The following is a 15,169-nucleotide window of genomic DNA, read 5'->3' as shown; positions in this document are numbered from 1 at the left end:
ATGACGATTATCTGAACTGGTCCTGGGCCTCCCCTAGGTCGACTTGGCCTCAAATGGTTACCTGGTGGTCTAAGCGTGATGCTGGTCACCCACCCTCTCGTGTACCGTTCTGGCCTTTATAGGTGCTCGATAACAGTACTTACCCCTACAGTCTGTTAAGGCTATATGGGGGATCTTTGTATTTGTGTATCTGTGTGTGAGGATATCTTGGTGTGAGTATCTAGTAGGTGTGTGTGTGATTGTGGATAACTCCCACACACACACACCATAAGATCCAGAGCCATTGGGGTACAAGAAGGCACATCATCTGGCCTCGACACTATTTCACATCTTTTTCAACGGTTGTATTTCACTTCACTTGTGTTTGTCGTGGTCAAATCTTGTAATCAAGAGTTAGTCTACTTCCTGTTGTCTAATCAATTCCACATTTTGCACACGTACTCAGATCCGGTAACAATGCATGCCTGTATCAACATCGGCATCAATTCATCAATTAATTGCCCCCTTTCAAGCAATGACAATCTTTGTATGAACGGCTCATTAATTATATATTTTTGTGTAGGTCAAAAACGCCGCGGTCCCTAAACTGTGGCATCGGCTCGCACAAGAAGCAGGCGCCACGTGTCTCAGGCACCATTGACGTACTTCTCAAAGACTGCGAGTTAAACGAAGTTGTTAAAAAAACTGTTGTTTAAAAAAAAACTTTTTTTAAGGAGTTTATTTTACCATGTAGTTCTCAGACACTTCCTATGGTTGGTTGTACCGGAGGAATTTTCATCTGGTAGAGATGCAATGGGAGGCTGATCGAAGCCTCGGTCTAGGGATGGCTCCCTACTGGGCAACCATGTTTCGTATTATTATGGACCTAGTAATTGCTGCCAACTGAGGAGTTTTAGACTGCTAACCTGGAGCAGTCCACGAATACGTGGTGTGGCCTTACGATCAATGACCAGGGTCAACGGCGGCGTGGTGTATTCCACAAATATGCTCGACTCTGAGGGCGGGCACAAGCCGGCGTGAGTAGGTTAAACGTTGAGTTTTATAAGGGCACCGCGGGGTGGCCAGCCCCTCCCCACCCAGCCCCACCCCCCACCCAGTCCCTCCCGACCCAGCCCCTCCGCACCACACCCCAGCCCCTCCCCACCCAGCCCCTCCCCACCCAGCCCCTCCCTCCCCTCTCCACCCAGCCCCTCCCTCCCCTCCCAGCTCCTCCCTCCCCTCCCCACTCAGCCTCTCCCTCCCCACCCAGCCCCTCCCTCCCCACCCAGCCCTTCCCTGCACGACGGACACAATAATCCCCTGTGGGCTGGTGTAACCAGGAGGTTCCTACCAGTACAATTAAAATCTGCCTTGCTACTATGTGACATCCAAACACTCCACTCCCTAACACTCTGCGAGTAATAGGGTAGTTATAAAGAGCGTAGAGGAGATCCCATATCTGGGCAATTTTCTAGTGTTTGGTAACACGAGTCTCATTCAGTCGAGCAGCCTTATATCTTTCCATCCAATCAATCGAGCAGCCTTATCTTTCCATCCACTGTGTAACACTACGCTGGCCGCGACGCTCCCGGTCTGCTTGGTCACAGTTATGCCCTCTCTGCCCTATGCTTACAAAACATGAAACAACCGGAACATCTGCGCCGGCTTGAAACATTCAGGCTGTCCTGCCTACTACCCATCCCAGGTTTAACCAGACTGGATTGTGCTCATCCCTGAAAGATCTGGACTGAGTCCCGTCTGCGAATTCCTCCAGCGGGCGAGGCTGCATGGCTTGGTCATGTAGCTCCCATGTCCCCCAGCCACCGCATGACCAAGCGGCTTCTATTTGGCTGGATAGAAGGGGCTACACAGGCACAACACGGGCGAGAGCCGGGGTCAGCAACCTGCGGCTCCAAAGCCGCACGCGGCTCTTTAAGGACTGCTTTGTGACTTCATTTATTAATGACCGTCTCGTATGCACATGCATTGCGGCTCTTGAAATATATAGTTTCTTACTGAATTCGAAAAATATGTCTCTTTCTTACTTTGGTTGCCGACACGAGGGCTCGAGAGAGAACTTGGAGCTGCATACTGAACCGGTACCAGCAGCGTCACGGCTGGCCTCTATGGCAGTGACTTCATCGCAAGCGATGCGGTGAAGTCACCACTGCCACTTCATTATGAATCGGAATGGTGGCTATTGTCCGAGTGCAGGGCGTGTTCGTGCGTCGGTCTGTGTGTGTGTGGCTGTGGGGAGCGGTCGGATAGTGGTTAGCAAATTGCGCCACGAAATCCGCTAACCTGAGTTCAATTCCCTTGTAAAGCAAACATCAATGGCAATTATGTGAACTGGTAAACGGGCCTCAGGTAGGTCGACAGACACTAAAATTAGTACCGGTGCGGTGTGTAGACATCCGTACTGGGGAGATAAAAGCACTCCAGAATGGTTCTGACCACGTCATTGCGAACAAGACTCGCATTAATAGGTGAACGCTAACAGTGCTTTTCTCAGCAGTCAGTTGGACATGTGGGGGATCTTAGCCTTTTTGGATGTTTGGGTTTGCATGCATGCATGCATGAGCATATGTGCGGATGTGTGAATGTGTGTGCAGTGCACCGATTAGCACGCTGTGCTACAATCTCGGCGATTCGAGTTCGATTACCGCTCACGGGCAACACCAGTGACAATTATATGAACCGGTCCTGGGCCTCCCCTAGGCCGACTCAGCCTTAATTAAGTAACCTGGTGCATCGTGTGAACATCGCCACAAGGGAGACAAAGGTGGACCGGCGTGGCCCTGGCCACCCAGCCCCTCGTGCGCCGTGCTGGCCTTCATAGGTGCTACTCGCCAACAGCACTTGCCCCAACAGTCTGTTAAGGCTATATGGGGGATATTTTTCTTTGCCTTTGCAGTTGCGCATGAATGTGGCCATATATGTCCTTATGGGGGAGTGGTAGTGCTGTGGTTAGTGCACTGCAATACGAGCCCAGCGCCACGCGAGTTTACTGCCCGCTTACAAGCAACAAAATTGCCGGCAAATATCCAAACCGGTCCTGGGAACTCCTCGAGATCGTCGCTGGTGTAAGCTTCAGCATTGGGGAGACAAAGGCGGCCGGGCGTGGTGTTGTCACCTACTGCCTGGTGTACCGAACTGGGCTAAACTAACGCTTGCCCGCAGCACTTGCGAAGCATGCTATGCGGGCGGGGGGGGTGGGGGAATGAATTTGTCTCTGTAGCAGCATTCTCATAACGCTCCACAATCCGAACCTCGGAGACAGCAACCTGGACCCAATCCCCGCCACCTGGTATCTACACCGGCCAGTTCCTCCCCCCCCAAGTCACGTTCACAGTGGCATCTTGTTCAACGTCAAAGGTGGCCAAGGTAGTTGTCGTCCTTCCACCCGCACCGGTGCTGGCCACGGCATCAGCTCGTGCGAGTCGACAGGTCACAGGTGCTCGCTAACACGACAGCTTCAGCGCCATTACGTAACGCTGTATAAGCGCTGGGGGTGGCGCGCGGCGGTTGGCACACCGAGCTAAGCCGGCAAACCCCGAGCAGGACACCAGGCTCCCGCGCCTCTCATCAATGCGCGCTGAGACAAGCGTGGTGAAGTACGGTCACATCAATGTCTCGTGACCCATGCGCACAGCATGAGAAGGCCCTCATGCAGCAGTGGAGCGAGGAAGGGCGGTACGTTGCATTTACACCGCAAAACGCGCGCAAAACTCTACCATGCCCCAAGGCAGCTGCGGTGACTCTTTATAAACTTTAAACGGATTGCGTAATGCGATTCCTCGCTGCCATTCTGATACCATTTATCGGAATGGAGGCATCGGCACACTTGGAGCAAAACAAGCAATAGCTATGGGCAGGGCCAGGATGAGAACCCTCAGACTTGTCACTATTCACTTCATAGACTCGAGGAATCCACGTTTTAGTATTGTCTGTACTGTCCGTCTCGTTTGTATTGTTCTATCTTGCTCATATGGTGCCTCGTTGATGTTGTGTCCACTCGCTTGTTCAGCATCCGATGAGCTATGAAGCTCTTTGTCAGTGGGGGCATGGGGTCAGAAAGTTACAACAAACAATACAAAAATACAATCGGAGTGCAAAGTAAAGGCAAGGTAAGAAAATGAGTAAAAATAAACTAAAACTAAACTTTTTTATTTTTATTTAATCAGGTTGTTATTTTACTAGGCGAGGTCCACTTAGCTATTAGTTATTTTTCTGGAGGGACCGGGCCACAAATGATAGCTCAACGAAGTGGCCCGTCGTGTGGAAACTTATAGCAGCCAAAAATTATAAATAGCTGCGCAACGAGGCATCGATTCACCATTTTAAAATAAATGATCACGCTCACGATTCAGAGACGGGTGACAGAACGGCAGCCGAAGGAGGCAACGTACCCCAGAGAGGATGACCAATGACCAGTGCAGATGTAGCAATGAGCTCCGCTCATGCGCAGGAGTGCAATGGAGTGCAATGGAGTGCGATGGATCACTAGTGCGGGTTGTAACATTGCGGGAGCGATTGGGTTAGGCCAGGGGTCGGCAACCAAAATAACAAGAAGAGCCATTTCTTTCCAATTCGGTACAAAATTCAGTATTTCAAGAGCCGCAATGCATCTGAGTACATACTGTACATACGTACATATCGTCAAGAAGCAGCCCGTAAAGAGCCGCATGCGGCTCCGGAGCCGTAGGTTGCCGACCCCTGGGTTAGGCCTTGGTCCAGAAGTGTCTAGACCATGGCTGCTGCTGCTATATGTTATGTTTAGGCTAATGGGGCAAACCAAATTGCATAAGCGACCCCCCCCCCCCCCAAAAAAAAAGTGACAAAAATAGAATGGAATCTGGAATCGAATCGCGACACCGAATCGCGAGAATCAATTGAAACTGGGGCGGGGTGGTGGTAGGCGGGGAGTGAATTATTCGGTGCCCATGAATACAATCTCCGTCGTAATCATCGCTACGTGGACAATTCCCCCGACTAATCTCTCTTCTCTCCACTCTCCTCTCTTTCCTCCTCTCCCTCTCTGTCCCAGCGCCATCTCTCCCCCCTCGCTCCCTCGCTGGGGAAATCTGGCTCGAATCCCCTGTCCGGGCTGCGATCGATTCGAGAGACGGGAAGGGAGGGGGAGTGATACTGTAGAACGTGGTGGTGGTGGTGGTGATGTAACAGAGTAAAGGTTGTGCCTATAAGGTGAAAGTGGAGTGGCACAGGGAACAGGGCTGCGGACTGTGGAGCACGGTGGCGGGAAAGACAGAGTGAGAGGAGTGAACACGTTGCTGGGAAGGAGAGAGTGTTTGTGGTGAGAGTGAGCGAGAAAGCGAGGAGCAATACGATGCAGAGGGGGGTATGAGAGAGTGAACGAGGGGACAGCAGGTGGACACAGCAGATGTAAGTGTGGGGGGGCGGTCACGCAACGTTTAGCGCGCTACGCTACGAACCCCGTAACCCGAGTTCGATTCCCGCTCGTGGCCAACACCGGTGACGATTATCTGAACCGGTCCTGGGCTTCCCTTAGGTAGACTCAGCCTCAAATGAATACCTGCTGCGATGTGTAAACATCGCCACTGGAGAGACAAAGGCGGCCAGGCGTGGTGTTGGTTACCTACTGCATAGTGTACTGAGCCGGCCATAACAGATGCTCGCTTGCAGCTTTTTCCCCATCAGTCTGTTAAGTCTACACGGGGGGGGGGGGAAGTGGGTTTCTTTGTCTTTGCCCTAATAAAAGCGAACCAATTGGCAAAAACGACTATACCGTGTACGAATATCATGCAGTGCGTTCACGTGACATCTGCAGCCATTCGAGGCCACTACACTCACCCAAGTATAAAGGAAACGGAATCTCTTCTTGCATCGAACTTGGGACGTGGAATCGCGAATACAGCCGCAATCTGATGGAGGGGTGGGGGGAAGGGGTGGGGGAGGGGAGCGGGGTGTCGCGCATCTCTTAAATTTGTGTGAATTATCCGAGCGCTGTGCATTTGTAGTGCCTCTTAGTGGCTGCAAGTGACGCGAACTCCTCGCACACACAACGCAGTGGTCATTTATAGGCCACCGGCCAAAGAAACCACCCCAGTCCTGTAACATAAACGTCTTGTGGCCAAATAGGGCAAGGACACCTGTGCAATTACGTCAATTGGGTGTCACCTTCATGTAGGCGTAGCGACACAGACTATGTTATCATATAATTATAATTACAATACAAAGTGATATGTGTGACATATTAATGTGACCGCATATCAAGACACTGTACAGATGGAGGGGGAATGTTGATTTTATGCAGAGGCAGGCAGTAACAGTTGGCTAAATTAATCTAGAGTGTCCATGTGGGTATATGCGTCTCTAATCGGCCTCTGTGGAGGAGGCTCGTGAAGGATGCTTCTGGGAAGTTGAAGGCAGTCGTCCTCCAGCAACAGCGGAGGGCAGAGGAGCAACACTCACAACTAGGAGCAGAGCGCTGGGCGGATAAAAGGCAGCAAGTTGGCAAATTAGGGGGAAAAGGTAGTGCAACTGCCAGTCATCTCAGTCAATGAACACATGGCACCTGGGTCTGACCTCCTGCCAGCAAGCCTTCGACACTTCAGAGAGTTTCCAGGTGCAACAAGCGTGGCACAAGTGTCATGGTGACCTCACCGCCACATTGTGGTGAGCGGCAGTTGTTGTGGTTGTCTCAATTTGAGACTATACGTCACTATGCGAGTCTATGGGCTTTTGATTGAGTCTTATGGGTCTATGTGAGAATGGGGTCTCTGTGTGAGTAAATACAATAAGGATTCATATAATAGATTTTCAGTGAGGCCACTTCATGATCTGAACACATTTTTAGGTTGCGCAACCCTCCGCCAGCCGACAAAACCAAAATAATTAAATTGTCTGGTGTAAAAGCGTTGATCATGCTAAATTTTTGTGTTCAAGCTCACCGGTAAGTTGAAGAACAATTCTCACATCCAAATGTAGCCGTCAGATACAGCGTTTAATTTGAAACTACGTCGAGCAACCTCAGGTCATTGATGACGCACCTCTCGGCCTACTTAATTTATAGAGAGATGCAGTCGGTTGTAGGCAGAGAAAGGAAGAGAAGTCTAGCCTGGATGTGAACAGGAGGCAGAAAGTATCCGGAACGGATGGCCGGGGATAAGGGCGTTTCAGACAATGGGAGCAGCAGAGAAGAATGAGCGACATGGCCATATTATACATTGCAAATGCGACAGCATAATCGAGGCTAACTCATGATTAAAATTGCTAACTCTAATTGTGATTATTCATTGAATCGTGTGCATGTGTGTGTCCAGTGACTGGTCAGCATATTTACGTATAGAATCTAAACAACTCTAACTAGAACGTAAATGAAAGTGTTATAACAAAACGAACACAGGGCATACGCTCCCAAGTGATGGACGCAGATTGAAATATACAAACCAACTATTCTGTACGTGCCTATGACCAAATTTCCTGGAATGTGCCCATTCTCAAGAGGTCAAGCAGGCTTGAGCCTGCGTAGTGCATGTATCTACGCTTTCTGCCTTCACCACAACCCGCATCTCAAGCTTAATTCCCTTCAATGCTCAATGCTGGCACAGCCTGCCATTGGGAACAGCCAATAGGAAGTTGGGGGGGGGGGACGGGGCGGAGAAGTCTATGCTATTGGGCAATTCCACGATCTCCGACGTAGTTTCAGACACTTTACGAAAACTGTGGGCATAATCGCCAAGTGTCTTTTGACTTGGGGACAGCACGTCGACCAATCAGGGCTGACTAGGTCAGATGCAAATCATCTGCCCAACCTTCCTTGCAAAATACGATGGCGTCGGGCATGCTGGGTGGGACAAATTGATTTTTTCTCATCCACGCTGGGATGGAGAGAGACGATAGATTTGAGCCGCTGGTATCAAACCGATGACTCAGGGACACACATTCTGAACATATCGGTGGTCACCTTCACAAGGACACTCACAACGTAATACGATAACAATTGCAAAACTTTGACTCCCAAAGGTTGCCCCAATCTGTATAACTGCTCCAATGAAATTGAAATGCATTTGACTTGGGACCCACGGCCGGTAACGGAGCTGCTAACACGTTAATATCAACGTTACATTGTTGTGTAGCATCATCGAATCGTACCGGTATAGACTACGATACACCATAACGGCACTTCTCAACACCAAACGAGAAGAGTGTACCGGCACTTTTCACAACTGTCCCTGCTCGTACGCCACGAAGTTTCCACAGAGGGGAACACGGGAGTAGGGGACATGGGCTGCAGGGAGAACTAGATCTTCATACCGGGACTTCTACATTTTTACCGTTAATTAAACCAACACGCACACACATTTAGTGCGTGTGTACTGGGTCACGAGGCAGCAGTTGGAAGCACCGCTTACAAGCAAAACGAGGAAGAAAAGCCTTGCACATCGCGCGGATTCTCTAGCAGTTTCCCAACGTGCGCACGTCCGCAGAAGTATTAAATCTGGCGACAATAATGCCTGCCGTTTCAAGCCCCCCCCCCCTGCAACAAGGTGACGTCACAAGGCACGTGACATGCAACACTTCTCGGCGATGTTGCACGTAACGGCGACATCACCTCTGCTGGCAACGTGAATCCTTTTGACGTTGGCCTTTTTACCGCCAGGTTATTGGCAACTCTCCGAATCAATGTGGGTTAAGCGCCTCATTGTAGAGCAACCTTATATACAACTTTATTATATTCTTGGTTCTTTCGGTAAAGTCACGTAGAAGGGAAATAATAAAAAAATATATAAAATAAAAATTCTCACGAATTAATATTTATATTAGATGTATATTATTTTATTACTTCCCTTCTACGTGACTTTACCGAAAGAACCAAGAATATGAATCCCTGCAGTCACGAAAATTTTAATCAAAATACAACTTTATTGTTAGTTCTTATTGGATCATCTTTACAGATGTATCTTGCCACCCTCCCTCCCCCCAACCACCCTCTCCAAATTTACAATTCTAATGCACTAACTTTAAAATGCAAATTGAGCAAAGGCTTTCATGACTAATATTATGATTCATAATTATTTTTTTTGGGTCAGATCTCAAGAGCACAAGGCCAATGTGTGTTGTACACCCTTCCCTACACTGCCAGACACGGCCAAATAAATAAAGTCGCTTTACCATGCCAGCAAGTTGAAGAGCAACCCATACGCATTCAACAGAGAGGCACGACGTTTCGCTGGCCACGACGTTCAGCATCGTCGGGCGATTTCCAGAGTTCAGCTATAGCAGTTTAGCTCTGGAACGTCATACACGATTGTTAAATTCTGTGGATTGCCCTTCAACATTGCTGTGTGGTGAAGCAATTCACATCGGCGCGCTTATTCAAGCGACAACTTTACTCATTCGACTGGTCGGGTGGAGGAGGGTGCGCAACACACATTGGCATTTCACTCACGTGATCTGGCCAAAACAAATCAACTATTAATTGCTTTCAACTGTAGCTGCATAGAGTATAACATTATTTTAAATCATAGGCGAGCTGTCCTAGCGCTCTTATAGAAACGTGCGTTTAAGAGCATTTGGCTGCTAGAAATTTCCACGTGATGAGCCACTTTGTTGAGCAATCATTTGTGGCCAGATCGCTTCTAAAAAAGAGCTACATAACTCATTGGGCCTGATTGGTTAAAAAAAGTTAACTTTTCTTGTTTAATTAATGCCAATGCACCGCCATTGTTTGTCAATCCACTGCTGGATGAGGGGCTTCCCCCCACCCCATACACCGTGTGAGTCATTGGTGCTACATGACCATACTTTAGCGCACAGGTCAATGGGGATTGGTAAAGGCTGTTGAAGAATAAAAGTGCAAGAGAGAAATAAACTGAGCTCGACTTCCCTCTGCTGCCCACCAAATAGAACCAGGCTGAAGTAAACGTGTAGTGCATTTTGGCCACCGACCTACGAACCGGGCTGGTTATCCGTCTTTCTCAGGGGGTTTGTAATGGCTCCGTCAGACACCGAGCTGGTACTTTTGGGTTCCTAGGTTCAATGTCTAATTTATCTCTCGCTCTCTCTCACAGAGAGAGTTCATAATGGTCATGTCAGAGACACCACGCATGCACCACAAATATTCCATGTTCATGTAAGAGGAACTTGGTCAACACAATTTGTATTGTTGGTTAAAACCAAGGGGGCGCTGCGGTGGAAAGATGCTAAATACCTCACCTGGAATACAGGTCATCGTTTCGATGCAGACCCTGACACCTGTATATTTGGAGTTTGCATGTTCTTTCTAGATTTGAAGCTTTCGTGACTGCAAGGATTCATACTTTTAGGTTTTTTCGGTAAAGTCACGTAGGTAAAAAATAAAATTTAATAAAAGTAAAATAAAAAATCACTACGTTTCGGAGGCAACACAAGCTTCCGTCTTCAGGTGGAACCGTCACAGCACGATTGCTGTATATATGTTTACGATTGCTGTATATATGTATTGCTGTATATATGTATATACAGCAATCGTGCTGTGACGGTTCCACCTGAAGACGGAAGCTTGTGTTGCCTCCGAAACGTCGTGACTTTTTATTTTACTTTTATTAATTTTAATTTTATTTTTTACCTACATGGTGACTTTACCGAAAAAAACCTAAGAGTTTGCATGTTATCTCCGTGGTTGTGCGCATTTTTCTCCAGGCCCTCTGGTTTTTCTCTCCACGTTTGGAATCAAAACGCGTTTAGAGTATTTGGCTGCGAAACTTTTCCACATTGCTAAGCCACTTCAGTGGGCTATCATTTGTGATCGCCAGTTCGCTTCTGCAAACAAACAGCTATATAGTTCAGTTGGGCCTTACTTGGTAAAATAAATATAATTTAATAGTTACAATTTATATATTTCGATGTTCATAAAGGCCATGTAAGGATTTCCTGAGCTGGCAGTGCTACAATTCTGAGTTCAAAGTCTAAATGTCTCTATCTCTGAATGGGTTCGTGATGAATGTGTTAAAATACTAAGAGCCTGCAACTAACCGATATCCTAGCTTTGAGCTCTTGGTCTGATCATGTCTCTCTCGCTCTCTTGCAGAGGGTTCAAAATGGCTATGTCGAAAACACGAAGCCAGCACTTCTGAGATTCTGGGATCAAGCCCGGGGTCTGGGCATCTCTCCATTTCTCGAAGAGGAATGGGTGGGGGAGCATAATGGTCGTCTCAGAGACACTAAGCCAGAAGAATTATGATGCTTGGTTCAAGTCCTGAGTATTGGCTGGGTATGTGGTGGGTGTGTGTATGTGTGGGAGCGGCAGTCTAGCGGTTTGCGCGCTGCGCTATTAAACCAGTAACCAGAGTTCGAATCCTGCTCACGGCCAACATCAGTGACGATTAATCTAAACTCAGCCTCAAATGAGTACCTGGTACGGTGTGTAAAAGCATTGCCACTGGGGAGACAAAGGCGGTCGGGCATGGTGTTGGCCATCCCGTGTGCCGTACCGGCCTTCATAGTGCTCGCTAACAGCACTTGCCCCAACAGTCTGTGAAGGCTATACTGGAGATTTATCTTTGTGTGCGTCTCTCTTTAAGTCATCTCAGTCGGTCAACCAATAATTAATGTAACCTTGGGGGCTCTCTCCGATGACCTGCCAGTGAGCCTTCGACAAATTTACGTGGCCTCAAGGTGCACCTAGGTAAGGCCTGAAGCGGCTGTTGTCAGTATTGATAAAAATGTACAAAAAATGTCGTGTTAAATATATTGGCCCCCGCGTACAATTGTCACTACCCGAAATTCATGAAATAAATAAATGAAAATCATTCCTGGCAAAGCAACTGAAACCGTGGCAAGCCTCGATGGAAGCGTTGTGGGCGGGGGGGATAGGAAGGATTTGAGGCGCGGTGTTGAGCGAGCGGGTTCCGACACGTTCTCGCACTGCGTGAAGAGAGAGAGGGGAGGAAAAAAACCCAACCCCGTACAGTCAGCGGCGAGATATTCTAAAATAATTAAACAACCCTAAATAAAAAATGAATTACTAAGCTGGCGGCAGCGGTGGTGGCAAGCCTCGGGGCCACGTGTGTGAGTGTGGGAGGGAGGAGATGGAGGAGGAGGGAGGGAGAGAGACGGGGGGGGACGGACGCAGAACGAGAGGGAGATGGGAAGGAGTGAGAGAGAAAAGCACGGGAGAGGGAGAAGTCATGCGGGCAAAGATAGCAGAGGGGATGTGCAAAGAGGGGGATATACGAGAGGAAGAGAGGGAAGATCCGAGAGAGAAGTGGGAGAGGTAAAGGGATGGAGAGAAAGAGAGACGGGATTGAGAGACGGAGGGGGATGGAGAGCGAGGAAAAGAAAGATTGTGGGAGTGAGAGCCAAGGGATGAGAGGGAACGTCGGCATGGGGAGAAAAAGGAAGAAGAGAGAGCAGGACAGCAGAGATAGCAGAGGGCGACGGGGGAGATGGCAGATGACACCGATTGAGAGGAGATGGAAAGGAGAGAAGGGAGGAGAGAGATTGTATAGAGACTCAAGAGAGTAAACAGAGGGAGAAAGGGAGAGTGGCGGGAGAGTAGAAACGCACCTTTTTATTTGTTAATTTACTTTACGTATCCGTGTTTCTGCTAGAGGCAGCGAAAGCGACGGGAGGAAGAGCGGGGTGAGAGAGTGGGTGGGTGGGAAGTGGAGAGACGAAGAGAGAGTGGGGAGGAGGGATGAGTGGGGAGGGATGAGTGGTGGTGACGAGGGAGTGGGAGAGATGCAGGAGGGATGAGAGTTGAGTGGGAGGTGAAATGGATTGTGAGAGACACAGAATAATGGACAGGAATCGAGACAACTCATCCAACAGACAATTGACCGCGCGCGAGCGAAAACACGTGGACCAGAGGGAGATCGAACCGAAGATGCGCGAGATAGAGAAATAGGGGGGACATGCAAAGAGAGATGAGGTCACACAAGTACGGCACAGGAAGACACAAAGGTCAGAGGCAAGGATTTACAGAGACAACACATACCGTGTGGCTCCGCTCACTGTGCGTGGGACGTGTGGTGGCGTCTGCCCAGGGAGATTAATTTCCAAAATTCATGGTAACGACACAATATTATGGACGTGCTTGTTAGCAGAGAGGGGACGCATTGAGCCGCATAAAGAACGAGATACGGACACACCGTGTACACATTGACGCTGAGACTGTGATCCAGTTGAGACATTGAAAAAGCATAAAAACACACACATTCACACCAACACGAGCACAGAGACATGCCTTCGGTTATAGACCCTAAGACAGAGAGCCACATATACAGGCCAGTAAGACACACGATAATGAAACACATTGATATGCAAAAAGACACGATGGGACACACTTATACACTTAGATACAGATGCAAAGACAACACGGAGATAGAGACATTCATGTTTAGAGACGCACAAAGCGAGAGGCAGGCACTCAGGAACACCAGGGTACAGACACATTAAGACGAAGAAACAGATCCTCCGAGACGTCGACAGTGAAACATTGATGCTAAAACACACCGAGATAGAGATACGCAGATAGAGACAATAAAATGATACAAAAACACACGCTTAGAGGGAAAGACACTGCGATTTAGAAACAGGAAAGAGGGTCAGACAGTGATGGAGAGGATGGAGATGAATGAAGGGGGGAGAGGCACGGGGAGATTCACGGCTAAAGGAAACGTAGACGCCGCTACATGTGACAATCCACTGCTGGATGAGGGCTCCCTCACGCCCGTGCGTGAGGGTGGTGAAGGTTATTTTGTGTACCATACTTCAACAGGCAGGTCAGTGCGGGTCGGTGACGCCATAGATCACACACAGGCACAACAAGATCACTTTCTGACCCGCCCCTGCCGGACATGTGCGATGATGAGCTTCATAGCTCATCGGATTCCTCCAGCACCGATTCGAAACATACGCAAACACATGTACTCACGTACTGAGAGTGTATCCACATTCACACACACACATAAAACACGTTAACTACCTACAAAAAAGAGCCCCCCGTGTAGCTTGAACAGACTGTAGGGGAAAGTGCTGTTAGCGAGCACCTATGAAGGCCGGCACGGCACACTACGAGGGGGTGGGTGGCCAGCACCACGCCCGGCCGCCTTTATCTCCCCAGTGGCGATGTTTCCACATCGCACCAGGTACTCATTTGAGGCTGAGTAGACCTACGGGAGGCCCAGGGCCGGTTCAGGTAATCGTCACTGGGTGTTGGTGGCCGTGAGCGGGAATCGAGCCCTGGTCACCAGGTTCGTAGCGCAGCGCGAACCGCTACACGACCGCTCCCCCCCACACGCACTCACCCAGACTAATGTTAATAATATTCACAAACGCACATCCACAAACCAGCACAACAGGTCGTCCCATTCGCACTAAGAAGTGACGTTGACGTAACCCCGTAGCGCTTCGTGCCAGGCTAGGTGCACTCGGCGACCACGTGATGCGTCGAAGGCCGACTTATCAGGTCACGGGGCAGGCCCAGGTGTTACGAGTTAACAAGACGACAGCTCGCACAGAGACGCGCGCGTTGTACACCGACACACACCAAACACGCGAAAACCACCACTCGCCGCCAAGTGGTGCTGACGTCACCGCGGCGCTTGTACCAGGCTAGGTGCACACACGCAACATACTCGCGCGGGAGACAAACACGACCGCAAGGAGAGAGCGCGCGCGTACACACACACACACAACCACCAAGCCGCGGTGACCACCGCGGCGACTGTGCCAGGCTAGGTGCACGCACACACGCACGCAACGTACGCACTCACCCCTCAATGCCACTCCTCGCCCAAAATCCGAGCGACAACCTCGTTCCGCTCGCTCAGCGCGGCGTGAGAGCGACGCGGCTGTAGAGCGAGGCGAGAGAGACAGAGCGAGAGGGGAGAGAGATGAGAGCGGGAGATTCGTTCGTGGAGCTGGAATCGCGGCCCTGCCTCTCTACGCGAGCCGCGCCTCACGCCATTGTCGCTGGGCAGACAGGGGGGCGGGGCCTCGTAGCGGAACCGGACGTGACGTCACCGGAAAGGGCGTTGATTCGAGAACTCACTCGCTCCACCCCCTACTCCGCCGCCGCCGCGTGCTTAGGGGGGTAGGGCTTGTGATCGAGAAGGCGGGGCTTGTGTGGGCTCTGTGGGCGGGGCCTGGCTTTCTGTGGGCGGAGTTTGTGGATCATCGGGGGGCGGGGCGTATGACGGTGTGGGCGGGGCTTGAGACCTAG

General features: G+C 49.9%; 1 protein-coding gene across 3 annotated transcripts in view; it reads right to left on the bottom strand.

The window, feature by feature from the left end:
* The window catches only part of LOC133340604 (muscleblind-like protein 3), a 43,148-nt gene extending 28,199 nt beyond the window's left edge, over nucleotides 1-14,949 (bottom strand). For 2 of the 3 annotated variants that reach the window (XM_061548966.1, XM_061548975.1), the window contains exons 1-2: nucleotides 14,721-14,949; nucleotides 5,812-5,882 (exon numbers count right to left, since the gene is read on the bottom strand). In XM_061548966.1, the coding sequence (XP_061404950.1) occupies nucleotides 5,812-5,845 (34 nt within the window). In that variant the 5' untranslated portion in view covers nucleotides 5,846-5,882; nucleotides 14,721-14,949. The remainder of the gene's footprint in view (nucleotides 1-5,811; nucleotides 5,883-14,720) is intronic. The other variant, XM_061548984.1, reaches the window with a different exon arrangement.
* Nucleotides 14,950-15,169: the final 220 nt, after the last annotated feature.

This window comes from Lethenteron reissneri, chromosome 2, assembly GCF_015708825.2.
Source record: "Lethenteron reissneri isolate LAM-NWPU_2019-01 chromosome 2, ASM1570882v1, whole genome shotgun sequence".
Classification (NCBI taxonomy): Eukaryota; Metazoa; Chordata; class Hyperoartia; order Petromyzontiformes; family Petromyzontidae; genus Lethenteron; species Lethenteron reissneri.
The sequence above is the reverse complement of the archived record's forward strand: the minus strand, read 5'-3'. Positions and strand labels throughout refer to the sequence as shown.